The following is a 26,802-nucleotide window of genomic DNA, read 5'->3' on the forward strand; positions in this document are numbered from 1 at the left end:
GTTTGGAATCTATACATGTAAAGTTAATTCGAATCCAGGAGGGTTATTGAACAGAATTGTTGGTAGAATCTGCTTCAAATATTTAAAGGCAGCAAGTGTTTGATTTTCTAGGGGGCTGTATGGAGTTTTTTCTGAGACCAACTTTTCTTTGCCTTTGGCGCATACCAATTTATTTTTTGTGCAACAAGTCCAAATCAATTTTTTTCTTCAGATATATCGTTACATTTATTGAAAGCAATGATTTAAAAACACTTTATTTTTTATCGCATTGCTGGCAACTAATCATTTTCTTCTCTAAAATATTTGGAACAAATTAAAAAAAATGAATCCATATCCCCACAACAGTTAATACTGACAAGGTATACTGATGCAGCTGCTGTTCTGTGAAATGTGAAAATGCATCATGTTGAAGTTACCCATTTTTCAAGTAAAATCATGTTAATCATTCTGTACAAAGGCATTGATGTTAGCTGAATTGTATCTGGAATACATAATGTCAGATGGCAATAACTTATAAATTTCATATTATAGAATACCATATCACTACCTTTGCCTCATAAAAACTGTAATCAAAATTTGATAAGGTTCCTTTATAGTCTTCAGAACACTTAAATGTCTTGACCTTTCAAATTGATGGCATACCTTTGTGCTCAATTTTGTTGTTGACTTGTGTTATTATTTTCATCATCCCAACATCAGACTCATATCATCTTTTTTTCTGAATGAGGTAAGTTCAACTGATGGTTTTTTTTTTGAATGAGGTAAGCTCAACAGATGTACAAAAATACAACAAATTGAAAGACAGGATTATTCTAATATGTCTTGGACTTGGGTTCAACAAAACTCATAGAAAGAACTACAGTTGCATAATTTGGTTTTATTTTCAAATAAATAAGAGATCATGATAAAATTGCTACTACTATTACTATAATGTAAAAATTCAGACATTACACAGACTCATAAAACACATGCATACTATTGCACTTGAATCTGAAAGTGCCAATAATCTTATGAACAATACAATTAAAAATCTTATTAAAATCATTGGCTTTTATTTTCATTGTAGTAAATTTGAAAGAACTGAAAATGTGTATAATTTTAATACAAATAATCATTATTAAGGCTTTCATGTTGGTAAAACTGTTGGATGTACCAATATTTGGACATATCTGCACTTCTAGAAACCTGGCATTGTGACATACAACATTTCCCTAAAATGTACTTACGTTTTAAATTGCAAAGCATAAGCTAACCAAGAACTTCACTCAAGAAGAATTTTTATTCAATTATCTAGTTTAAAAAAATTATAACAGATATAACTACATAAAAATCATGACACAAGTTCACAAGTTTTATGTTAATTTGTATTTAATGGCACTTAAAAACATTCTTCTAAAAAATGCTCACATGTCTCATGTTTATCTCACTCCATGTGATCACATTAATCTTGTGTAAGATATGCAAATATATCTTCCCCGGAATATCATTTTCTATATAAGCTAGGCAGTAATCAAAATACTAATGTTTATTTCACTGTAGACAATTCTGTAATCTGTACTTATTTTCATGCGTATTTATTTTCACAATTGGTGGTTCTTAAATCTTTTCTTAAATTTTTAAATTTGTGTAAAGTCAAAAGTAACCATATGCTGAACTTTTTCCATGCACATTTACAGGTTCTTCATTTCATTTAAAATTATTGATTGTGAAATTTTTTAAAAGAAATACACAAAAGAAAAGAGTACAATTACAGAGCATTTATTTACACTTATTTCCTTTCAAAATAATCTAATGGTAACTAGAGAAATACTGCTAGCAAGCTTAAAAATGTTGAACCCTTAATTCTGATTATCTCCCTTTGGGCTCTCAAGAATTTTATTTGATGATGTCCAAACTTTGTATACAATATCATTAAAGCCTCTTGAACTGTTTCAGGAGTTGTGCTTACATGGTTTTAACAGCTACATCCCTGAGTTGGATTATCTCCATATGGAGTCCTTCATGCACATCTACATATGGTGCTTAACTTTCCTGTATAATTTCATCAAAATCACTTGAGTGGTTTAAAAGTTGCTCTTACAAGAAATGTGGACAGTCGAAAGGATCGTCAAATAGATAGACTTGGTGGTTCCTATATATACCTCAAACTTTGTTGGCAGGTGGTATAATAAACAATTCCTGTTCATGTATTGTGAACTTAAGTTCATAGGTCAATAAAATGAAATTCAAAAACACCTCAACAAATCATTCCTTGCAAAGGAGTAAATGTAATAAACAAGAATAAAATGCGTCACAGGGCACAGCAAATAAAAAACTATCCATTTACAAATAAAGAAGAAAATTTATTAATTGGGCATTAGTGACCAGTTAACTTATCTTTACATGACCACGATGTTAATCATTTTCATATAGAAAATACTCCTGCATACTAAACAAAATGAACGATGAACCACAGCATGAAACAATTTTATCGCAAAAATTAAATGATCAAAGAAAAGAATTTCAACCATATGTAAAGCACAGATTTTGATAAAAATCAAATAATGTAAGTACAGAATGACTTCAAAGTGTTACATGAAAAAAAAATCAAATCATCTATCATTTTAACAAGTCAAATTTGAGGTTACAAAAGTATATTCTTTCACATTGTGTCCCAAGTGATAATATCTCAAAATATCAATAAGGAGGTATACAACTCAATAATTTAACAGCGATATCCAAGAAGAGATTCTAAATAAAATGTACAGTCTAAAAAACATCTGTGGGACCAGACCAAAAAACATGTTAGCTTAGACTACATTTTAGAATACACAGGCTGAATAGCAAAAACAGTAAAAACTCTTAGAACCAGCATTTTAGTTTCAGATTTCACAGGAGTCTGAAATACTATGGTGCTACATAAGACTTGTTCCACTATAGTATTCCACCATAAATTAAAGCTTGATACAAATCTGATTGGGATTGACACCTGCAGCACCAAATTATGAAACTTTGTGGTTGTATAAAAAATATCATGGAAATGCCCACAAATTACACCTTTGACCAAAACCAAGTGGCAGATAATATAAGCATATTCTAAGAGACAGAGAAATAGGATTTCTATGATTCACACAAAATTTATCACAATACCACACACAAACACTTCCACAAAAAAAAAACTTCATAAAAGCACACTAATGCAAATGATTTGATACATAAATAATAGCTTACAATTAAAAAAAGCAACCTCCAATCTTCCATCAACACCTCTTTGGAAGACTTACAGGACTATTAATTGGGAAGAGTGAATATCCAAGATGTGGTCAATAGTAACATCACCAGTGTTCTTGTTACAAGTAATTACATTTTGGTCATTCATGATAGCCAACTGATAATCCTATTTATTGTACAATTTATTGTTGTTTTCAGATAGTTTTTACATTATGCATTTGGCAGTTTGATATTCAAAAATCCTCAAATAATGTTAATGTCACATTAAAAAATAATTTGATGTTTTGGCTGGAGAAAGTCCTAGTGCGAAATTACAGAATTAATTTCATATTTGAATTACAGTGGTCTAGGTTTTCCATTTCCTGTCACCTGGGTCAAGTACAATTTTGGTGTCGGAAAGTGGATTATTATGCCCAACTTCCCTTTGGCAATAAAAAGCTTATATTTTTAAAGTGTTGTCAAGTTTGAAAATCAAACTTCAAGTGTGGGAAAATTAATAACCGTTTACAGTTTTCCCCATGGAAACCTAAAACTTTGAAAAATCCTAGAAGACCGAATTATCAAATTTTATTATACAAGAAACATCTCTCAATAAATCACCACCATATACAATAAAAATGTTTCCAATGCTACATTTTCAGGTCAAAATTGATCCTAGGCCAAGAAACAAAGATGTCTCTTTAAGTTTAAATTGGGTGAAAATAGGGTATTTAGGTAGGTAAAATTAGTTTATTTTTCCAAATCATTATATATAGATTTCTAAACTTTAATAGTGTTAAAATAAAAAGTGATAGTTTAACAGAATTTCATCAAAAATATATCACTAAAATATCCTAGGACAGGCAGAAAAAATAGCATAACCTTCAACAGACTATTTTTTTTTGGCCTTCAAAAAATACTACAAGTTACTGACAAAGTTAATATAGAAAGCACTCTAAACTTTGACATACCCTCAAAAAGTTACAGTGGGGAAACCCTTCTCAATCCACATGAGGTCTAGGAGTAGGCCAAATTGTCAACAGAGCAGCCCAGCTGCAAGTAGGACAATCTCTGACTGAGTTCTTCAGTCAGGAATCCTGAAAGCTGGGCTTCATTACCTCCGTCTACTAACAGACTTGCTAACAGAAATCCTGTAAGGAGTGGTCCTACGAGATCCTTAAGGATAGTCAAGACCGCAAAAACCCCCACAGAAAGAATAATACAGAAAGACTTCTAGATTCATGAATGCATGGTATATGAAAAAATGACCCTTCTTAATGTGTCTGTTTTACTATGCTATCAACATGAAAATGAATTCATACATGTACATGATAATTTAACATTACATTACTTTTGGTGGTATTATCATTAATTGAGTATTATAGTAAAACTAAATATTATCATTTCAGACAACAAATTAAAATTGTTGTTTTTCATATCTTTTACTAAAATTCTAAAATTCATACTGTTATTCAAAACCTAGTCATATTACATGTAGGAGTCATGAAAGAATAAAAGTTCTTTTTCTACTTTTATGCTTCATGACTTGAATGAGATTATCTTAAAAATGAGATAAAGATACATTTTTAACCCTAATATACAAGTAGTTAATTTTAAATTAACCAGTTGACACAAAATTATTTTAATCAAGAACTCTTAACATCTATTAACCTCTTTTGGCAAATTTTACAGAAAATGGCACAGACTGTACAGTAGCCAGAAGACCTAATCACTTACAGTCCTTAATGCCCCTGGCATGTACATTTGGCAAATTTTACAGATAATGGATAATGGCACAGACTGCACAGTACCCAGAAGACCTAATCACTTAATACCCTTAATGCCACTGGCATGTACGACAGCTGAATCAAGAAAACTACAAACTGAAAAATAAAATCTGTGAGTATGAATAATTACTATACAATTCAATAGTGCCAATATCAATGTTTAGAGTTTTATATAAAAAAAAAATACAATCAAGTAATCACAGATATATCATACTCCAGGTGTCTTGGTGCCATATACTAAATGGTGTCTTTTTACCCGAGGTCTCTTCTTTTTTGGCTTGGCCTTTCCTTTATAATACTGGTTCAGAAGGAATAAAAGCACTAGTCCAGTTCCAACAAATGCTATAACAGGGTACATACCAAAATGGTCAACACTGTGTAAAGTTTGTTTTTCTTTATGAAAGTGAGGTTCATGTGGAAGACCCACTGGTTCTTTTATTTCTTGTGCACCAATGTCTAATGTTTTTCTTTCATTACCAATTATAATGGCTTCATCTAGTACAACTGACAACAGTTTCTGTTGCTGATACAAATTTCTGAAAATAATAACATAGTAAAAATTTAAGGTGAACATTTGGACAACTATTAACATCAGACTATTGATTACAAGTGGATAAGAGGGTATAGAAAATAATATTATATAAATGGTTCAAGAAAATTAAAATCCCATTAGAATTTACTTAATGATAAAAAAAAAAATTATAATAATATAAATGTAATTCCATGATTTTATTTTGAAGACCTCACTTTAATACCATTTTCTGGTCAATTGGTGATAAAAGGTAGTAAAATGAATTTTTGAAATATTTTTTACATGCATGTGTAGTGTTCCTCTATGCTCTAATTAACAGAAAAGATAAAATGGTCTGGGTATGACAATATTTTGCTAGTTTTAAAATGAATCTAAGCTGTCAATGGAAATTTTCCAAGGCAAATTTTTAATTCATGTTTGACTAAATCTTGAAAACCATAAAAAATGGTCCTTCATAATCAATACATGTGGTACCACATCAGCATGACGTATTTTGAATTATGCTTACACATTGGCAGTTTTATTGATAGGATTTGGTTTTGCCCATTGCAGTTGTGGACAGGAGGGCAGAGGTTTTGATACTGTAGATCCCAAACGTCCTTCTATGACCTTGGAATATCGATGAAGATGATTTCCTACAAGTTGTAAAGCAAAAATACAATTAATTAATAGCTAATAATTTCAAATCTAATAAATGTATTGAACAATATGAAGTTCTATAAATACATTATGCATATGTATATGCTTATTGATAGACTTTCTCTCCTAAATGTTCAAAAGAAGAACTTCTTCCATCTATTGCTTGATGTAAAATGATAGTTTTATTATCGTACAGCAATTGCTTTTCTTTCATTAAAAATATGATACTGTCAAATCAGTGCATTCCATTTGATTTTTCTATGCTTTATACCATGTAGTTTCAAATCAAAATACTCAATGTTGTTTCTTATTTGTTACTATGGTGATACACTGCACTTACATGTACAATGCACATACTTATTTTCTTCTATCATCAATAATACAAACCAACCATCATTGGAGATAGCTCAGTAGGACCAAGAGACACATGGTTCAATACAAATTTCAATTCTTGTGGGAAGCTCAGACAGACCAAAAGACACACGAATCAATACAAACTTTCTATTCTTGAAGGCAGCTCGGACCAACCAAGAGAAATAGGACTCAATACAAATCTTCGAAACATGTCAGTGCAGACAGACCTTCTATCCTGATTGGCAGCTCAGCAACACCAAGAGATACATGACTCAATACAAAACTTTCATTCTTGTCGGCAGCTTAGAAACACCATGTCACACATAATACAAACCTTCCATCCTTGTTGGCAGCTCAGAAACACCAAGTGACACATGATCTTGTCCAGTGAATAGTGGTACCATGTGATTGTAGGATGTGTACTCCAACAAAGCACTTAACAACCAGTAACAGTCTACAATATCAAAGTATAAAAGTGTACTGTAAAGGTACTACTGTTTGTGGGTATCTATGGTTTTTTAAGGTTCCATTTTGATATCATGGATTTCATTAACATTAAGTCATGGACATTTACATCAGCAATTTTACATTTCACTCAGAACTTGATTTCATGGTTTAATTGAGTCTTGATCATAATACTCTATAAACAACAGTATTCATACAGTACATAAAATATTAATTTCTGTAGACCAAAAACATTCACTCTCATAACAACAAATTAAATATTGCACAAAAAAATTGTTGTGAAAATAAATGCAAATGAAAGTGACATTTTATGAAACAAAATAGTGTAATTATCATGGCATACTTCTCCAAGCACTTTGTAACATCATCACTAGTAACCTATCCTCTATGCTTTCTATTACCATATCTTCAATCAATATCCTTTTACCTTTTTGCATGTGGCTGTTATCCAGACAGTTGGAATCTCCATATAGTGCCAATCTACCACTATTTTTATTTGCTGTAGTTTGGTAAAGACCTAGAATAGGTACTGTGTCGACAGATTTGGACTCTCCTTTTATCACTTCATATCCTGAAGGAAGAAGTTTGATTTAAGCAGTGTGAAATTTAAGCAACTAATAAAAATTCATACTGTAAAAAAGCTACGATTTTATGCTCTAACCAGAGTACATTGGACAAAAAAAAAGATGGGATGGAGTAGAGTTGAAGTCATGAAATCTGCACATAGCTATGAGTAACTGAACATTTAAGGAATTGAAGTCATGAAATCTGCACATAGCTAAAAGTAACTGAACATTTAAGGAATTGAAGTCATGAAATCTGCACATAGCTAAAAGTAACTGAATATTTAAAGAACTGAAGTCACGAAGTCTGCATATAGCTATGAGTACCTTAACATTTATATTTATACTTGCTATGATATTTATCTCTTTATCAATTAAATGCATATACAATATAGATACCCTAAAAATATAGTCCCCAGAAAATTTTTTCCAAAGGCAAAATACACTGAACAGAAATGCAGCTGTCATTCTAATATGGCAAACTAAATCAGCCTTGGTTTCCTTTCTTTAAGTGTCTTAAGAAGTGAAAGATTACCAATATATACTTCACACAACAGAAATATTAATACTTCATACTAAAACTAAAACAAAATCATTATTTTACCTTGATCCTTAAGATTTTCCGTTAAAAGTACTCCATCAGAAGGAAATTTGGCAATGCTTGTACCAGAAGCATAGTACACTAAAGAAAATAGTAAATACATGAATATATGGGATAATGATTGAAAATAATATTTAATTTATTAATATTGATATGTTGTGTTTTAAAATACTTAAATTTTGCAATTATCAGATTTTTAAATCAAGGGTATAAAACATTTTTTAGCATTTAAATCACATTTCATAAAAATGACATTCATTTATATCTACATATACTCCTTATTGAACAATTCCTCTTACAATTTATTAGCAACAAGTGAGTTTTTTCTAGTAAAGCAGACGATACTCACCTTACCAGCGGACCAGGTTTATGCTCCAAGATTTTAATGGATTCAGGTTTCTCATTTACGTTTGCTTCTTTGTGATATTTTGGTTTATATTATAATTTTATATTATTTTATTATTTTATTTTATTTTGTTGTGTGTGTCTATTTTCCCTGTCTAGTCGTATTTTCTTTGGATTAAATTCTTTTGTTTACAATTCACATCTTGGTTCCCTTAATTCCACCTCTTACAAAACTGATACATATAAACAAAATACAATACATGTACTTACTATCATGATCACCCATCATAAAGTCTCCTTCAAATACTTCGTTACTGAAATGTAGACAATCAGGTGAAAAATAAAGTGTTTTATAATAGCAAATCATGCAAAAACAACATGAAGTTGTAGTTGAAATTGATAAAAGAGAGCAACCAAAATCACAACAAATTCCCTTCCGGTATATGAAGCCACATACCAAATTTATCAATCAATTAATTTTCATTAATTTTTTCATCTTGAAAAAAAATTTCCCTCATGAAAAAATTTGGTTAACATTATAATATAGCAAGAATTATTGGTAGCACGTATTTTCACAAAAATGTAAATGATTTGAAAAGGGACCCAGGCCTAAATCCATGAAAAAAAATCTTGAGCTGAGATTTTTATCAATCCCTGAAAATTTCCTCACTCCAATAACTTCCAGGGATATATTTGGAAAAATTTCAACTTGTCAATGAATATAAGGTTGTGAGGTTTTATACTTGATTCCTTTTCTACCGGTTACCTTATGTCCTTACCTGAAAGCCATTCCAAATGACATTATTAAATCATTCAAAGCAGGAATATTAGCTCCTCCAGTATCAGGCATCCACCATTGTCTAGAAAATGTAATTTCAGAGTCAACTATACTAAAGATGTTTTTTAGTGAATTTTTTTGGTTTTAATTTTTTTTTTTGTTATTTAAGGAAATGTGCCATGGTATTTGACCTACTAGAGTTTTAAATTCTGAAAACCAAAAAAAATTTCTCAAAATAAAATTTAAAATAGGAGGTGCACAATGGGAACATGTAATAAAGATTCTGTGAAAGTTTCATTCAATTCCATTCCATGGTGTAGAAGTAATGGATAAGAGATAGACCCCTTTTCCCCATATTCAGAAATGACAAAATCCATGTTTGATATGTGAAAACCCACAAATTGATTAAGATCAAAATCTGAAATAGGAGTTGCATAATGGGAACATGTAATAAAGATTCAGTTAAAGTTTAATTAAATTCCATTCATTGGTGTAGGAGGAGTAACGGATAAGAAATGGGTCTCCCTTTGTAAGGGAAGGAAGGAAAGATGGACCTATTATTATATACCCCCACTTTGCAAGTGGATGGTATAAAATGTGGTGATGCCACATTGAAACTTTTCTTGGATAAAACTGGCTACCACTTCAACAAACATAAACTAAACCCTTAAACTTAAAGGACAGACTGACCTAAAATTCATAAAACCCCCTTCCTAACAATGTTCCAATTTGCATGAAATTATCTCAATTCATAATTTAAGGATGCAATAGTTGTTACTTTAAACTTTAAAGATTTTTATTATTCTTCCTTTTAAATGACACTCTAATCTACATTCTTAGAAGATGAATAACACTCTTTCTTTTATTCATGAACTTATAAACTTCACTACCTATCTCTCCTACCTGGTGTTTTCATCATAAAACTTGACTTTCTTCATCACTGATACATTATACCAATCAGCAAAGATGATAACAGAGAGGCCATTATCAATATCCCTCTTCAATTTGGATACTTCCTCTGGAAAATATTCTTCTTCTGCATCAACAATCAGCAATGTACTATAGTGCTGGGCATCAAAGCAGGTGAATGGGGATCCTATCAAAATACCAGTTTGTAAATATTACATGTAATAATGAAAATTCTAGTATAACTCATTGTTTTGAGACCACTGCCATGGTAACACGCCAAGGGTCCAAAAATTTTGACAACCCATGCCAGACATTTTATCAAACTTCAGCAGACGTTTTTGTCATTCTTTTACATGCTCAGATCAAAAATAAACTTAAAAAAATGTTTGTATCTGTTATTTTAAGATAAATATGTAGTTATTTTAAGATAAATTTTATTTCATCACATACTCTGTCTTTTACAAAATACCAGAGCCAGTGAACAAGTTCAGTTTCTACCAAACGTGGACATTCTAACATGTCAACAACACATCGTATCTCATGAAAAAAATGTTAATTATTTATACAAGAAAATCTTGAAAACATTTTGTATATTGATTTAAATGGTCTGTTGACTTCTGTGTTAAAACGATTCAATCGACGAATTAATAATTACAAACTACGACTGATTCATAGTTTCAGTTCCATGTGCTTTAGTTACCTCTGAAAGATCGGCGGGAAAATGGTCAATCTTTTTTCTTAATTAATCAACTAATAAATGTATGAAGATTCTCAGAGTTACTTCAATTATTTCGTTTACACAATGGGGCTCCACGTGTACCGTTTATTTAAATATGCAATCAACTAATCAGTTAAAGGTAAATCAGAGTTACAGGTGGCTGCACATCGGCTAAAATTGACACACACCTGATTAATTTCAAATAAACAATTAAGAGAATGGTAGAAAGGATGTTTATATGCTAAAAAAATCATACAGACTAATTTATAAGGGTTGACAATTTTTTGTGTCCGATATTGGAAAATTGTTGTCGGTCATTTGCAAAGTCAATGACCGTCATTTTTGACCGTTTCCGTGTCCATGTAACACACAGATATTAAACTACGACCAACACCATAGACAACAACCAAACTGCAAAGTTTCACATTTGGTTTTTATACCATGATGAAACAACATCACATGGGTAATTTGTTTTGTTGTAATGACTGATGGACAGTAAATAGCTTGTAAATTTTCAAAAACTTCAAACTGTAGTTGTACATGTATAAGAATTGAAAAATTTCATCAAAACTCTAGTTTATACTTCAGTTTACAAAGAACTGATGATTTATGTCCTTATTTTACCCGAAATCAAACATTTCTTACTTAGAGGAGACTGAGGTAAAGATAAAGGAAATATCCTTGAGACATCCACCTAAGCAGTCACATATATATATACATGTATTTAAATTTAGACAAAAAATAACGAAAGGGGAAATAAGACAACAATGTAATGTTGAAATTACAGACCAGACTCAAATTTAAATTCAAATTAGAAAAAAATAACCAACTTCAGGAAATTGGCCAAAGTTTTAAAATAAGGATTCAACAAAAACTTGAAGGTACAGTAGCAACAAAAGAAGCATCGTAACAAGCAAAATCATAAACATATAAGTGTGTATTTTAAGAGTACTTGATACATGAAAATTGTCAATTTCTAATCTGAGATTGCCCATTGAAACTATTTTGTTTGACAAGGTGTAACACAGGTTGGAACAATTACTGAGCTCTTTATCTGCACAATATAAATAGAACATGTTTTCATACTTAAAAAGCAAGATACATTACATACCCAACACTTCAATGTAGTACTCATTGCTTCTCAAATGATGATACATATCCTTAAAGTTCGTATGAATATGATCACCATTCCTAAAAGAATATAAGCCAGGTACTTATCTTAGCATTTATACATGTAAAAATGTAGTAATTTTCTAGAAAATTTTGGTTGGCATGTTTAACTTCTGACAATCAGAACAAATAAAACAAATTCAGGTCTTTTTATATAATGCATATGTAATTTCCTAGTGAAAATTGTCAATTAAATTAATAATTTAAGAGTTCAGTCTAAAAAAAATGTACATACTACACTTGTACAAGATAAACAATGCTTTACATTTTAAATTCACATTCTATGCTTATCCAGTTATCCCACAGATTTTCTAGCATTAGGACTTTGTACTGCAGAATAAAAGCTGTTTATGGTGCAGCTATTTCCCTCAATTTTCATGACTTGATCAAACCAAAAATTATATTTCTCAAAGAAAGGTTAAATTTTCAACATCAACATTAATAACACTCAGTTGTAATTTGTGAACTAAAAATTATTCAGCACTCAATACATACCAATCCAATGGATCATTTTTCATCCTCAGATTGTCTCTAGGGAAATAACCAGGTGGGTAGCGTAAGTTGTGGTATTGGTCCCACAAAATCCTCTTCCTATAAAACATCATAGAATATGCAATGTCATCACATACACTTTAAATACCATGGAAAATTATAAAACCATCAATCATTTACTGCATGGTAAATATGTAGTATATTAAAACTAATATTGAATCCCATTTACTACTTTCTGTTGTTAAAATTAGTCTGCATAATCATAAAACAGAATAACATTGAAATACAAAATACAAAATTTAATTGATCTGCATCAGAATATTGCATAATTTAAAACTATAAAATCAGACACAAGTACACATATACAAAAATCATAACAACTTGGTCACCTCCAAGTTCAACTCAATGTTAAACCATTGTTTTTAAATCACTGCCATACAACATCAAAATATAACATTTCCAGTTTCAACTCAATGCTTAACTAATGCCTTTAAATCATTGACATACTTCATCAAAATATGACACGTCCATGTTCAACTCAATATCAAACCATTGCCTTTAAATCACTGTCATAAGACATCAAAATATGACACTTCCATGTTCAACTCAATGTTAAACCATTGCCTTTAAATCACTGTCATAAGACATCAAAATATAACACTTCCATGTTCAACTCAGTGTTAAACCATTGCCTTTAAATCACTGTCATAAAACATCAAAATATGACACTTCCATGTCCAACTCAATGTTATACCATTGCCTTTAAATCACTGTCATAAGACATCAAAATATGACACTTCCATGTTCAACTCAATGTTAAACCATTGCCTTTAAATCACTGTCATAAGACATCAAAATATGACACTGCCATGTTCAACTCAATGTTGAACCATTGTCATTAAATCATTGACAAATGACATCAAAATATGACACTTCTATGTTCAACTCAATGTGAAACCATTGCCTTTAAATCATTGACATACAACATCAAAATATGACAAACTGATAGAACAGGAAGTGCACAATGTAGAAAATAAAAAAAATACAGTAATTACAAAAACCAATATAGTCATAGTCATAGTAAATTTAAACTAATATGGATGAATGAAATACTGTAATGTTTTCTACATACCTTTTAGGAGGAGTAGGGATAATCTTCACTTTAATTGGTAATTTCAAGTACGTTCTTCTAGGTTCTATCTCATCATTCTGGTTAAAAATAACAATTCAATTGAAAAGACTGGTGAAAACATTTTAAGCCACAGTTCTGGATGATTATATTTTTCATCAAATCCCAGAAAATGTCAACTCATTCCTGACTTCCAATACATGTCTTCTATTTCCATTTTCAACACAATAAGAAGAAAATCTTAAATAGTTCACTACATATAGAATGCACAGGACACAACATTATACCTCACTGATGTAGTGATGTAGATGTAGGAGGTGTACAAAAATCTTAAAACTTCCTCTGATTGCTTCATAATTAATAAACTGAACAAACCAAATACAATTTCACTTGTATTTAAAATACATATTAAAGCTGGAAAAATATTCATAACTTTAAAGTAAAAAATTTGATAACAGACGGGGATCCACGCTAACAGTAGTCCGGTAGTCCTATGCCAACCTAATTTTGGAGAGGACTAATTGAAAAATTTTCATGGTAGTCCTTTGGGCTATTTAAATTATGCCTTATTTTTCATAAGATTTAAGAAGAGAACTGTCATTACCATCTGTGGACTACACGTTTTACCTCTGAAGTAGTCCTGTTGACTACAAAACAAATGTGGGTGGTGTCAAACCATGATAAATCTGTTATTCTTACCTCTGGAGGAGATTCCACTGTGAGAGTTATCTGCCCTTGAGCTATACCATTCCAGGTGTCTGCAGAATCTTTAACTGATATGGAAACTGCCAGGTAACCAGACCATGGCCATAGTGATGAGGAGTATGAGAAAGCCACTTCTAGGTGGCCACCATTTTGAGGTATATAAGGTTGCCATTCAGGCTGAAAATCGAAAATAAGAGTGTATTGCAAACAAATGTTTACTGCAAAGAAAATTCTTTTAATCTGATATACCTAACGCCAAAGTACATATCAGACACCACTTTAAAATATATTTTATGTCTAAAGTACTACTATTCAACCTTATAATGAATACTATGGATTCAGACAATAAAATGTACTGAAATGGCACTCAACAATATGTGTATCTGTCCTTTTCAAATTTGGTGAATAATAAAGTCTTAATAAAACACTTCAGGAATTAAAAATTATCACATGCATGTGTAGAGGTATTTCATTTTATAATTTTAACACTTCTTTACAGCACATTACCATTGAAAGTTCTGCCAAAAATTCCAGGTTTTGACAAAGCAGTTGTAGTACATCAATATTTTCTAACTTCTCCCTAATATAGTCATAGTACATGATTGTTATATACCTTGATTGAATGTATGTAGTGGCAAGTCATGCAGGGGATTTGGGAGGTTCAACAGCCCCATCCTATTTTTGTTGAAAATTGGGTTAAATTTGTACATTTTTAATGGCATTAGTGCCCAATAATAGACTGAAACCCCCTTCCTTCCAAATTTCTAAATCTGCAACTGGCATCTGCACATACCTTGCCAACTATTTTACCAGTAACTCCCATACCATTCAATATAGTCACCTGTGAAGAGTAAATCATAAATATGTATAAAAAAAAAAAATAAATAAAAAAAAATAAAAAAAAAAAAGATTAACAAACAAAATTATTACAGTGATCTGATTTATCAGTGCACCATATAATTTTGGTTCTTTGAAAGAGTTAATTTTCACCTTTTTTCAATCCTGTCAAAAATACCTTCTACATGTAAATAGTGTTCTTACCTTATGCGTTTTTACAGGGGAATCTATCTCAATCAAACTCCAAAAAACCACAAAACCTTCTAAACCAGACACTTTATAAAGTCTCTTTATATATTTGTTTTAAAGTATTTTGCATCATGGTAAACCAAACATCTGTGTAACATCAACCTATTTCTAAGTCCAAAAGGGATTTGGTTTAGGGAGATTTCATTGTATAATAAAACAGAAAACAGAAGAACCGACCCATTCCCAAATAAAACACTTAATTTGGATAGTATAATTTCAAAACAAAAATCTCTATAGTGATATGTACATGAAAATCCCTTAACAAAGTTAGCTGGGTTGCTTTTCATTATAGTTTCATTTTACTAAAACCACAAATTCCTGTTCTATCACTGGTTCATCTCAGACAACATACCAGACAAACTGGAAGTAGAATTAGGGAAAGTTGTTTGTACCAATTAATGGAAAACAAGCCTGCTTTTTAGTTGAAATTTCCTATTACCTAATCATTCACTACAATGACAAGCAATAAAACTTCACTTACATTCACTATGGTTGGCATGGCAGAATAATATAGAGGCTGAGTACAGTATGGCCACATGTACGGACATTCTGTAAGATCTATATAACTGGGACTCAAACTGGAAAATGAAAGTAACCTCAATGTTGACCCCATAAAAATATAATTTACGAATGCTATCAAACTAAATGGAAGTAGAAAAAAAAAGTTGATCAACAAAAAATATGTATAGTAAGGATGAAGAGTTGTAAAAATATGTAAAGTAAGGATGAAGAGTTGTAAAAAAAAATTGCTTGAGTCTTTAAAAAAAATTGAAGGATAAATTTTTGCAGCTACATATAAATATAATTTGAATTCTTTTGGTAATTCTCATTCTCTTGTTTTGTTGACTTTTGACATGAAATTTAATTTTTTCTTGGTACACACATCGCAGTAGGGTCTTATTTCAAATCTGATCTTTCAACAAACAGGAAGTAGTGCTTTGCCGGAACAGAAAATTGCTGACAACTTATTTCATTAAAACAACCATTACATATTAATAATGAAACTAAAAAAACTGTGAGCAATTCTCACTAAGTAGATATCCCTCACTCCCCCTTTTGATAGCATGTATCTTTTGATCTCCAAATCAATTTGGATCAAACGTGAAGACAGACTTGGTTACATTAATTTAATCTGACATATTCGTCCTTTCCATTCTCTTGCTTTTTCTATTTCTGACATAGAACTGTATCTTTTCTAAGTGCACAAATCATATTTATTTCAAATCTTATATGTCAATATAACAAGACATAGAGGACAACCAGAACTGGAAATAGCAAACAAATTTTCAGGTCAAAACTATTGTATTATGATAAACTGGAAATCATCCTGCTTGGAAGAAACTGTCAGACCAAAATTTTGCTCGTATACAAAATCTTTTTACAATTCAAAGTGTAGTTCTATAAAAGTAAGTCCCGTGAAAAAAACCATGTAATTATACCTTGCTTGAGGTTTATAGGTTCTGAGTGTCTGATAAGCTCTAATAAGATCAAGTTTCCCATGTCCTTGCTCAAACATATTGACTTCTTGGAGTCTCCTTGCTGATGCCATTAAAGCTTGCTTCATACTGGCAGGATTTATCACATGGGCTCTGTCTATCACAGCGCTAAAATAAGAAAAGACAAAATTTTCATTTTTATCAATCTACACTAACCAGTGGGTTGATTTCACAAAAAAAATGTTGTGGCAAAATTATATCTATAAGTTATGACATCACAATACTATTTTCTTTAATGATGTCATAGCTTACAACTTATTTTACACTTAGGATTTTTTTTTTGTGAAATCGTCCACAGGATATCAAACTGGTAAAAAATATGTTCTCTCTACTAGAATGTCTGTAATGTAAAGATTTGTTTCTAACCATTACCAGCTATTTTTGCAAACCTAACCTTAAGTAGACAATTCAATAATTTACTACAGATTTTTTTTTTTGTAGTGAACCAGGTTACTTACCTGTCCTGGATGAAATATGGGTAAATAAATGGCATGAAAATCATTTCACATACAATCTGTCCAAAACCATGAAAGTTCATGACTAAATATGGTCATCTGATGTAATTTGTAAAAGTTTATAATAAACCACAAACTAACAGGTTTATAGTATTTATAAGGATAAACGCTATATCAGCTTGTTGGCATAAAAATGCACTAGATTATCAGAGGGAAAATGCCATAACAATCTCTTACCTGTATAGAAGAGTTACAGCCCCTGCAACAACTGGGGATGCCACACTGGTGCCTGACAATGACCTACAACCACCCCTAAAAATAGAACAAAAACAACTTTTAATTCTTTATGTATGCATTAATAACTAACTTTGATTCTTTACTTTTATTTCCATGGAAGGAAACAAAAACTTGGCAAGACATACTGATTTCATAATTAAATCAAAGGGGTTATCTGTAAGCTAAAACACATATTTATTAATATAAACCAACTTAATTTCTTTGATATTTCATATTTTTCTTTTTTCACTCTGCATTTTTTTGGCCACTTCTAGTAATAGAACATAAAACAAGTATTTATTTCAATTTATTTCATGATTATGTGCATATACTTACCTGCTACTACCCAAGTATAATATCAAAGTGTTTACTTAAACAGGACACATTATCTGAAACAGTTCCTATCGCACTTTGATTTTGTTTTCATTAAATATAATTTAATATCAAATGTTTACCAGAACTCCTACTACAGTTCTAATAGCATTTATATCATGAGACCATGTATGCAGTGACACTTTCAAAGCAAAAAAATGATTCAATGCATCAAGAGGCAACCATACAGCATTTATAATTCACAGCATCAAAAATTTGCCATCTATCCCTGGTAGTTAAACTTGACTGGAAAGCTTTCCACTGTATTGTAAAGATCTGGATACATACTTAAGAGCAGATCCTCTAACAGCTGATCCATAGGTGACGATATCAGGCTTGATTCTTCCATATCCTCCAGGTAATTCCTGTAAATAATTTTTAATTCAAAGATTAATAATTGTTGTTACACACATGACAAACTAAAATGAGGATGAAGCATGTAACAAAAATTCTCTAGATATCAGACTTGATTTTACAAAGCTAAAAAAAATCAAAAATTGCTGAAATCGGAAGTAACTATACAGTAAAAAAGACACGTTGATTAACAATTAATTAAAGAATCGGATTATTCAATCCCATTGTACTAAATCAATACTATTTACCCAAGTGGTCATTCCTCTGGAGGAGAATCTAGCAATTTGATTCTCAAAGTTTATACCACCAACTCCGATTACATCCATTTGGTCAGCTGGGTTGTTTAATGTACTGAAATAATATAAAACATTCATTAATTCTTGCTCAAGAATTTGTTCTACCTTGATCAGAGTAAATAAATGCCTTGTAACTTCCATGTTTGAAATTGTAAAGAATCCCTTCTGAGATTGCAAGACATATTTAAGAGATATTTTAAACATATATGGGTAAGAATTTAAGTCCTTTCAAAGCTTTGCAGACAGAACCTTATGTTTTGCAGACTGCCCCAGAGAGAGAAAACATCAAACAACATTAAAAAAGAGAGATTGTTTAATCTCTAACACTGGGGCAGAGCCTCAGGATGAACACAGTATCATTGTCCTTAAGACTCTTTCCTATGATAGGTGTTAGACACTCCTTCAGTGATATGGATTACTGTGTGCCATGCACCATAGTTGCATTTCCTCTCTCAATGGCACATTGATTGACAAATGTGCCACATCATGTGCGTGCATTAAGTTTCCATCATTGATGGTGGAGTGTTGTCTACTACTTGAGACATTTGTGACATTTTAAACAAGATTTATTATTAGCTATGGCTGGTGCTTTGATTGCCATGTTTTCAAGGGAATTTGAGGACAGGAGAATGAAATCGTCTTTTGTCAGGACTTGTTGAGATTGCATATTCTTGATCATATACACGTTTGCAAAAAAGAACAGTTAACATTGTAATTTTAAAGAATTTAAATAGCATGATAATACCATAAAAGTATGGACAGGCAGTCCCATTTGAAATGGAAAATGCCACCAAAGAATTTTTTTAAGCTAGACCCCAAACAAAAAGTTATCTTTTTCAAACCTAAATAAAACAAGAGGCTCCCAGGAGCCTGAATTGCTCACCTGGTTAAATTTTGTCTTTCCATGGCAATAAATTTAACAAGAAGTCTAATAATTTTGACTCAAGAAGACTTTATTAGGACTTATCATAAGGATCATTACATGGCTTAACAGATAAAAATGAAAATTTGATCACAGATTTGATCTCATCATGCTGAACACTTTTAACCTATGTCAGAATTTGAATCAGAACAGTTTTGGAGATATAAAACCGAAAATCTACAGTCTGACCCCTATATTCTATTTTTGGTAATGGTGGTCATTTTTTTATGGATCAAAATTCTAAACATAACTTTTGTGCAAGATACCCTTCGGCCAATTAACGATAGTAACCAGAATCAAAGTGCAATTATTATAGAAACTGACTTGGCAGCTGAACATGATTTTGAAAATCTTGGTGCAGACAATCCCCCACCCACAATTGAAAATACTGGTGATGGTGGAGCCAAGTCATCTGGTCCTAAAGCCCCATCAAGAAATTTCCAAGTTAAAAGGGCAAAATTTAATTGTAACTTAACAAAGAAATATTCTCACCTATCCTTAGTGATAAACTACTTAAGGTCAAACTATGGGAATCTGTGGACTATAATAAAGCACTAGACAAGACAATAGTATACAAACTAAAAAAAAAACGAAAAGGAAAGTGATCTGATGTGACAATGCATTGAAATGGACATATGATACAGTCATATACAATACTCTATAACAAACATGTCATCTCTTAATGAACAGTGTAAATTAAAGTTTGTTTATGCTACATTTGTTTTCAATATCTAGTTGGCCATAGCTGCTATTCCATATTTTGTCCCATGGTTTTTGTCAGAATGGCCCATTGAAATTGAAAACAACCCATTGAAATGAAAGGTAAGGGGCCATAGTCCCATTAGCAAAATTTTAATCCCATTCACTGCTCCTTATCACAAACACCGAGTACTGTCAAGATCACAATATTTTAAAATTTCAAAGAAAAAGGTATATAGAACAACATAAATTTTGAAATTACCCCCAGAATTAACTTAAGCAATTGTCCAGGACTATTTACCCAGAGAATCAAGAATAAAACACAGTGCATACAAGTTTCTATAATGGAAGCTATGTAATATACCTACCCATAAAGAGGTCCATCGTTTCCAATGGCAGATACCATAATAACTTTATTTGCAGTAAGTTCCCAGACCTACAAATTGAATTCATGACATTTGTCTATCAGTCAGATAATTTTTATGATAAATCAGTAGGAAGATTGAGATGAATAGTTAATTAGCTGCATGGTTACAAAGTGAAAAAGTTTTATCAAATTTCATGTAATCATTTTTTTTCTGCTTCTGTCATTCTTTTATATGCAATCATCATATCTTTTTAGGCTTTATACATGCTGTACCTAGGAGTTATTCTGTCTACCAGTCTGGTATTTCCTCAAATCAGCTAAAATTCTATAGCAGTCCTTACCTTATCAACAAATGGATGGTCCATGAAGTCTGGTCCACCAATACTAAGGTTTAACACATTGATTTTCTTCAGGATAGCATAATTAAAGGCATCCAAAAACCATGATGTGTAGGAAACCTAAAAAAAAAAACCATAGTGAGCAAGCTCACTATACCCCATACATACACATTTGCACTTTTTACAGTAGTTCAGTCCCTACACAGGCAAAATTATTTTACATGCTTTTCACAAGAATTTCACATGATTTTCATCCAAGTTGAGCAAATAAATTGACAGAGTTCACATGAAATTCTGGTGAATGGAGCCTTCACGTGAAATGTTCACACGAAATTCATGTTTAGTGAATTTCACATGAAAATCATGTTAATTTAATGTGAATTTCACATGAATTTCACGTGAAACCAATTAACATGAATTTCATGAGAAAAATATTTGCCTGTGTATACTTGTATAAAAAGTGGTTCCCTGAACTGATTTCTGCAAAATTCAATCCCATCCAAGATTTTGTAGCTACTAACCATTTGTCAACATCTGTCCATAAATGGAGGTGCTAACCAGACAACAACAAATTAAGAGAGACACAAGGACAAACTGAATACCTCCAACTCTTTCTAAGTTAAAAAGACTATGTCAATATGGTATGAAAACTGTACCTGATTATTAGTGAACACTCTAAAGACATAAATATCAGCATCAGGAGCAAATCCCAGACATTCTTTAGAACTTGTTATTACCCCAGCTACAAATGTACCATGTCCCAGACCTGAAATTCATGTTCAGTTCAATATGAATTCAAAATATGGTACGAATAAATCAAATTTTAACTTTGAGCACTTCTTTAACAATTATATTATTGTTGACAATTTGGCAATGACTGGGTGGTGAATAAATTCAAGTGGGCAGTTTTAAGCTATTTCATATTTTCAGACTTTTAACAGTTTTTACAACAGAAACAGATTCTCCTTCTGCCACAAACATGACTTTAATTTAAAAAATACAATTTACCATCATCAAGAGACTTTTCATTAGTCCAGTTAGAGCGATCTTTTATCTTTCCTCTCTTAAAATGAGGATGGTTTTCTGCCAGACCAGTGTCAAAGACTGCCACCTTCACTCCAGAACCAGTGTAACCCATGTTCCATAATATCTCTGCCTGCAGAGCACTGACAATCTGTTCAGATACATGCATGAGAATCAATATAGATCAGCTTCAGATAGGATGAAATTCTCACAACGATAATCTATTACAATCCAATCTATCACCTTAGAATCATTGGGAGTTTGATTTCTGTCTGACAGAAAATAAATAAAACAGAGATTTGAAGACCTGTGTGACAAGACTGGTTACCTAGTCAATATGGCTATCAGCTATGTCGTACTGTGAAAGTACTTTAATTCATGGATACCAATATTCGTGGATTAGGGAAGAAACACTACTTCGTAGATTCTGTAATTTGTAGTGTTGAGATTTTCAGTATATTCATCAATGGAAATTTTGGGAACCAAATTTCTGGTTTAGCCTTTTCACGAAAACCACAAAAATTGGTACCCCACGAACAACAGTGCTTTCACAGTACTACAGATCTAAATCCTGGCAGCCATTCTACACCTGCACTATATGTATTCAAGTCAGGACCTCCAATTCATGAGTATTTTCCCATTTTGATAAATTAGAAAATGAACAAAATGGTTCTGGATATTACAATTTTTTAACTTTTCTTTATTTTCTTTCAAAAGTGCCATATCTAATGTTCAAGCCTCCCTAAGTAATGAATATAAACATTTGAAGGATATCTTATATTCCTAATGTTACATACTAATCATATTTATGGATAGAAAAGAACAATTTCATATAAATTTACCTGTTTAGGAACTGCTCTCAGTAAATTCCTGCTTCTATGTCTTGCTGGTGAATGCCAATAGGTAGCGCTCTGAAAATATGCATTACTCATACTGAAACCAATATCTAGAACCAAGGATATGGTTTATGGGAAGGTAGTGTGACACATACTATGCGATAAAATCTCCTAAGGTTATTAAAATGACAAAAATCTGGAAACGAAAACTTCAGTACAATTCACTATCATACTGTTTCCACTATACAATTGAAGGAAATGAAAATTTATGTACTCAATTACAATTCAGGTTTAAAAAAAAATTACATGCATATGTAAATATATATTTATTGAATATACTATCTACTTTTATATAGTAAAGCCATGTTTAGTCAATTTCTTAGTACTACGGCCATTTTTTATGAAAACAAATGAGGGAGGAAAGCATTTTTTATACTTCATGTAGCTATAAAAAAATTATAAGGAAGCTTTTAACATTGTTCATAGCCAGAAAAAAATAAGGGCAGCTGTTTTTTTTCTCTTAACTTATTGGTATGGTCATTAAAATGGGTAACGTCATACACTCAAAAGAGATGACACAACCCCTGAAAACCACAAAATTATTTTTCTTTGGTCTAATACAATAAAATGCAAATATATATATGGCATTTGTTTTCACAAAATATCATACAATAAAAAAATTACCAGGGATAAAGATCTCCGTGTTTGAGATCTAGATGATATAAATGTCTGTTCCCAGCTTGTACCATTACAGTTGCTTGAATTCTTTTGATCTTTACTCTCATGATGCAAATCTTCAGGATCTTTATGTAAAAGATTCAATTTTGATTATCACTAAAACTCCAAAAGGAATTATCAAACCTTTACTTTGAAATTAAGTCTTTCAGTTCCAAGGTACTAACCCTCGTCGCTGGAGTCCATGTCAACCAAATTTTCATGGCTTGTGAATTTTAGAATGCACATAATTCCAAGATGGCTACTTGATGTACTTATTTTTCTTTAAAACCAAAAATGCAATGAAATTAGACCTTTAAAACTGATTTATAGGGGTGTGTAGTTGTTTAGTATTTTTTCCACCGTGATCATCTTTAAAAAAAGGAGTTGTAATCATGCCCAAGTAATGGAACCCTGTCAGTATACACTGTACCAGTGTGTAATGTTGTTATGGGGCCAGCTGCATCCTGCCCTCTGAGGGTTTCCTCATCATTCATTGAAGACCGATGGCTGGCCTTGAGCTGCCATTTTTCATCCCAGTGGGTATGTTGTCTCTTTGACAATATATAAATTTTTCTTTCGTTAGATATTTTAAAATGTTAAATCATAGAAAATCATAACACATGTAAAGATAAGAAAGGTTGAAACTGAAGCTGCATGGAATTTAAACAACATACCTTTCTCATATTTTAATGATCTGGTAACTTTCTTGTGTGGAGTAACACTTTTCACTAAAGGATGGTTTTCCAATGAATCTATTCCTTTTTTCTTTCCTTCATTTAACTTGAAATAATAAAAAAGAGATAACAATAATGACACGCTTGCATCCCATGTCATATTTCAGTTAACATGTAGTGACACTAGAAAAAATCTTTAGACAATAGAGTGAAGAAAAGGACTTATGAGAGGTATATGCTGAGCCTATGGTAGTTGAAAAATTAAAGTATGACAACAATTATAGTCCATTTGAGTTCTATAAATCTTCAAAAAAATTTTTTTTAATAATTTTTATTTCAAACTAATTTAATTTTTTACTACAGATTCTTTTCTATAGTGCATGTACAAACTCCGGAAAATAATTTCAGAATTTTATCTCAACAAACAATACACATTTCTATTAGGTTTAAAGTAATTTCAACTATATATATATATATATATATATTTCCATTCTTTTCTGATGCCTTAGTATTTGAAGAATCTCTGAATTTAAGTGACATTCATAAATATGAACATATACTGGCCAGGAAATGGGGCACAAGTCTCCTTTTTAAAACATCTACTGTTAAAACTTTCATTCTCTTACTTTTACAACATCAAAATCACTTGGATGGTCATACGCAGGATTATCTCTGGGCAAAATTTTCCATGCAAGTACACCAGAATCTCTCAGTGCCGCTGTGAGGTATCTTTTTCTTGTCTGGTGTTTGTAGTATCCATTGAAAGATACAATATATTCTTTAAAAGAAAGACAAAATTAATGCATGATGACATCTTAATTCAGTGCTACTTAAATTTGTCAGAATTTAATGATTATAGTTTTTTGTAATACTTATTACAAGAAAAATGTAGTTCTGACAAAATGGAAATAAAAAAATGTGTACACAGCGACTTGAAATGTAAAATAATGATTTTTCATATCACAACTCATACATTATGCCAGAGTTTGATGCAATTACACAGACTTTTTGCACCGTGCTAAAATTCTTACAATAAGGCTTCTGGAACAGGGTTATGTTGCTACAAGATTAAAGTAATCACTACAGAATTTTATGGTCCTCAAAATAAGTCTTGGATTGTTATGGTGTATCTTCAACAAGAGAATGGATTCATTCACCATGTCATAGTTTTTCTTTTCTCTGCAGTGATTCTTGAAGGGCAGAGGATACTTACCCTATCAGTGCACCTTGTCCATGCTCCAGGTTTTAGTGCAGTCCAGGTTACACATATACTTTTGTCTCTTTGTACATGTCATTTCATGCTACTTGTTTTATTGTTTCTAGTTTTTTTTACCTTTGGATTATATTCTTTTGATTTCCACTCAATTTTTGTTCCCTTGACTACCCTTTCTAGATGTTGACTTACCATGGTCGATAATGGAAGAACCATATTCTACTCTCAAGCCTTGTGTATGGGTATTAGAGAAGTTACAGCTTCCAACAACAGCTTGCGACCAAATCAGCAAATATAACAATATTTGCCATGCAACTAGGCATGTTTTATATCTCTCAGTGTTTGGAATAACCATTTTTTATACAATATCGTCTTCTTTTAAGTTGATAATTTCCCATATTTCAACCTATAATGAATGGAAAATTAAGACTTAATGTACACGACATGTACACAGACGTACATGCTTTCTTAGAAAGAAATGGCTCCACGTCCCAAAGTTCCAGTTTTGCCATTACAGGGATGAATTTATGAGGTCTACAAACAAAGCGGAAATAGGCAAAATCAGAAGTCAACATACAGTAAAAAAAGAATCATAAAGGTAAAATCTGAATTTGAAATAGCGAATTCTGCTAAAAAGCGGAAAAAAAAATCATCCCTGTACCAAGCTCCACGCAGTATCAGACGTCTGTTTCCTCTCTTACTAATGGATGCAGACAAGCCTTTCAAAATTCTCGGACATTATTCAAATCAAATTTCATTTGACAATCCAATAAAGTCGTGTAAAATCATTCACATTTTCCCGACTGCAATTTGAAGAAAACTATAAATTGATTTCTATTTATAGACTCTCTAGATCTTTATGGTCAGAAAACGGTAACTTTCTGCAAGTCCCAAAAGTGTTAACACAAACTTACAATGAGAGGCAATTTGATAAATCAGCAGCAACCAACTAAAACAATCTACTCTCTGAACTACATAATATAAAATCTCTGGATATTTTCAAAAAGGACCTTAAAACTTGCCTGTTTCAACTTGCTTGTAAGACATTTACTTTTCATTTCTATCTTCTATTTCTTGCCCTTGAATGGACTTTCCTAATCTAAAGATTTTTATCTATCATATTTAAGTGATAATTTTAATATTGTTATTGTATAAATTTGTACATGTATATTAACATACATGTTGTATATGTATTTAATTCAAGCTTTCATTATGCCTTACTTATCATTTATTAATTTATTTTTTCATACCTTCTATACTTCTTGTCAAATATAAATCTAATTTAAATGTTTTCCATCAAAT

General features: G+C 31.4%; 1 protein-coding gene and 1 long non-coding RNA gene across 2 annotated transcripts in view; one reads left to right on the forward strand and one right to left on the reverse strand.

Moving 5' to 3' along the window:
* On the forward strand, positions 1-5,016 carry LOC148616863 (uncharacterized). The gene is made up of 3 exons (XR_015922313.1): positions 1-62; positions 3,852-3,924; positions 4,882-5,016. It is a non-coding gene; the product is annotated as an uncharacterized LOC148616863 (long non-coding RNA).
* LOC148616864 (membrane-bound transcription factor site-1 protease-like) overlaps positions 858-26,802 on the reverse strand; it is a 27,327-nt gene continuing 1,382 nt past the window's right edge. The window contains exons 2-28 of the mRNA XM_088584004.1: positions 25,693-25,906; positions 24,914-25,065; positions 24,288-24,393; positions 23,581-23,699; positions 22,903-22,971; positions 22,046-22,211; positions 21,694-21,803; positions 21,041-21,157; positions 20,701-20,768; positions 18,664-18,766; positions 18,350-18,426; positions 17,651-17,725; positions 16,902-17,066; positions 15,944-16,040; positions 15,170-15,217; positions 14,371-14,553; positions 13,675-13,751; positions 12,546-12,641; positions 11,992-12,071; positions 10,157-10,349; positions 9,255-9,335; positions 8,746-8,789; positions 8,134-8,211; positions 7,394-7,537; positions 6,836-6,955; positions 6,017-6,143; positions 858-5,512 (exon numbers count right to left, since the gene is read on the reverse strand). Of these exons, the coding sequence (XP_088440130.1) occupies positions 5,185-5,512; positions 6,017-6,143; positions 6,836-6,955; positions 7,394-7,537; positions 8,134-8,211; positions 8,746-8,789; positions 9,255-9,335; positions 10,157-10,349; positions 11,992-12,071; positions 12,546-12,641; positions 13,675-13,751; positions 14,371-14,553; positions 15,170-15,217; positions 15,944-16,040; positions 16,902-17,066; positions 17,651-17,725; positions 18,350-18,426; positions 18,664-18,766; positions 20,701-20,768; positions 21,041-21,157; positions 21,694-21,803; positions 22,046-22,211; positions 22,903-22,971; positions 23,581-23,699; positions 24,288-24,393; positions 24,914-25,065; positions 25,693-25,855 (3,186 nt within the window). The 5' untranslated portion in view covers positions 25,856-25,906 and the 3' untranslated portion in view covers positions 858-5,184. The remainder of the gene's footprint in view (positions 5,513-6,016; positions 6,144-6,835; positions 6,956-7,393; positions 7,538-8,133; positions 8,212-8,745; positions 8,790-9,254; positions 9,336-10,156; positions 10,350-11,991; positions 12,072-12,545; positions 12,642-13,674; positions 13,752-14,370; positions 14,554-15,169; positions 15,218-15,943; positions 16,041-16,901; positions 17,067-17,650; positions 17,726-18,349; positions 18,427-18,663; positions 18,767-20,700; positions 20,769-21,040; positions 21,158-21,693; positions 21,804-22,045; positions 22,212-22,902; positions 22,972-23,580; positions 23,700-24,287; positions 24,394-24,913; positions 25,066-25,692; positions 25,907-26,802) is intronic.

Source organism: Perna viridis, chromosome 5 (genome assembly GCF_037379345.1).
Source record: "Perna viridis isolate PV_CMFRI_1.1 ecotype Kerala chromosome 5, ASM3737934v1, whole genome shotgun sequence".
Taxonomy (NCBI): Eukaryota; Metazoa; Mollusca; class Bivalvia; order Mytilida; family Mytilidae; genus Perna; species Perna viridis.